Source organism: Alligator sinensis, unplaced genomic scaffold, assembly GCF_000455745.1.
Source record: "Alligator sinensis unplaced genomic scaffold, ASM45574v1 scaffold702_1, whole genome shotgun sequence".
NCBI classification, from domain to species: domain Eukaryota; kingdom Metazoa; phylum Chordata; order Crocodylia; family Alligatoridae; genus Alligator; species Alligator sinensis.
In genome coordinates, this window is record NW_005842567.1 from 1,054,275 (window position 1) to 1,055,733 (window position 1,459).

At 53.1% G+C, this 1,459-nt stretch overlaps 1 protein-coding gene across 2 annotated transcripts in view; it reads right to left on the minus strand.

Moving 5' to 3' along the window:
• The window catches only part of LOC102387373 (serine-protein kinase ATM), a 57,562-nt gene that overhangs the window by 51,941 nt on the left and 4,162 nt on the right, over positions 1–1,459 (minus strand). For both annotated transcript variants that reach the window (XM_025214106.1, XM_025214107.1), the window contains exon 3: positions 8–14. In XM_025214106.1, the coding sequence (XP_025069891.1) occupies positions 8–14 (7 nt within the window). The remainder of the gene's footprint in view (positions 1–7; positions 15–1,459) is intronic.

The window sequence follows — 1,459 nt, forward strand, 5'->3', positions numbered from 1 at the left end:
ACTCTTTCCAAAACCTAGGCAATAAGTAAGATTATGAGATAATGTGCACAGCAGATGATACCGAGCAAAAATCTGTTTCTAAGTCTTCTTCCTAACTCATTCGTTTTGCCTTCTTGCTCATCTATTAGTATTTATATAGTTCAATTTACACTTAATATATGCTATCACTTGTATTATCACAGGAAGTACCATTATCCCCTCTTGGTAGATACCATATAAACAAAATTAAAAGACTATGCTCTTTGGATGAGAAATAAGACAAAATACAACACATGGATATAGATGGATGGAAGAGCACAAAAAAACAATGAGATAAAACTGACCAGAATGATAAGCAATAATCTAAATATATATAAATCGGGGTGGGCAAAATGCAGCCTGTGGACTGCATCCAGGCCGCCAGGCGATTTCATCCAGCCTGTGAGCAGGTACCCACCAATTAAGTGTATTCTGTCCAGCACACGGCTGCCCCTGCTGTGTCTGCATGGGGTCCAAGCCCCAACCACTTCCACTGAGGCAGTGCACTTCGCTCCTGGCCCCGGCCCCAGCCCAGGCCAGCACACAGCTTTCACGCATGGCTGCTTCCAGGGGAACTGCTTGGCTCACCTGGCATCCAGAGGCTCCTCCTCATGTCTCTGCTGCAGCACTCTGGGCAGCAGGTACGGAAGTGCCGGCGAGCAGGAATAAGCTGCAGCTGGGTGGGAGCATGGATCCCGTGGTCTGCGCCCAGTGGGGCAGCGGGAGCATGGAATCCAGGTCAGCCTGGCTCCATCGCACGGGGCTCCCCAAGGCTCATGTGCCGCTCCTGGGAATCATGCGCCACCAGGGGGAAGCCCCATGTGATGGAGCTGGCGGCCTTCACTGCTGCCCTGCTACCACATGCAGCTCCTGGGACTCTACTGGAAGCGATGGTGAACCCTGCATGATGGAGGCAGGCCGGGTTGGTCCTGCTCCCTGTCAGAGTGCTGAGAACTGCACGTGGCAACAAGGAACAGGGCCAGGCCGCTGGCTTCATTATGTGGGTCCTCCCTCCCGCCATAACTCTGACTGGGTCCCAGGAGCTAAACGTGAGCTGTGGGGAGCCCCATGCAATGGAGGCAGGCCAGTCTGGAGCAGCTTGCCACCATGTGCAGCATCCAGAAGTGACTGGAGCCATGCACCACCAGGGGGCTCTGCCTACACAGACCACGAGTGCCCTGAGGGCCTGCTGCTGCCAACCGCAGCAGGGGCTGTGCGCCACGGGGGCTCACACCCTCCCCCCAACATAACCACACCCCCACCCACCTAACACACACCCCACCACACACAATATACAAGAGTAAGACTATCGTGCATTTAGCATGCACTATTTGTGCATTTAGCCTGCACACAGATACAACCCGTGGAAAACTGTATTTTCGGAAAATAGTCTGTGTATAGGCCGCACCCATGTATTCTCCGCACCTGATAGTGTCAGTAC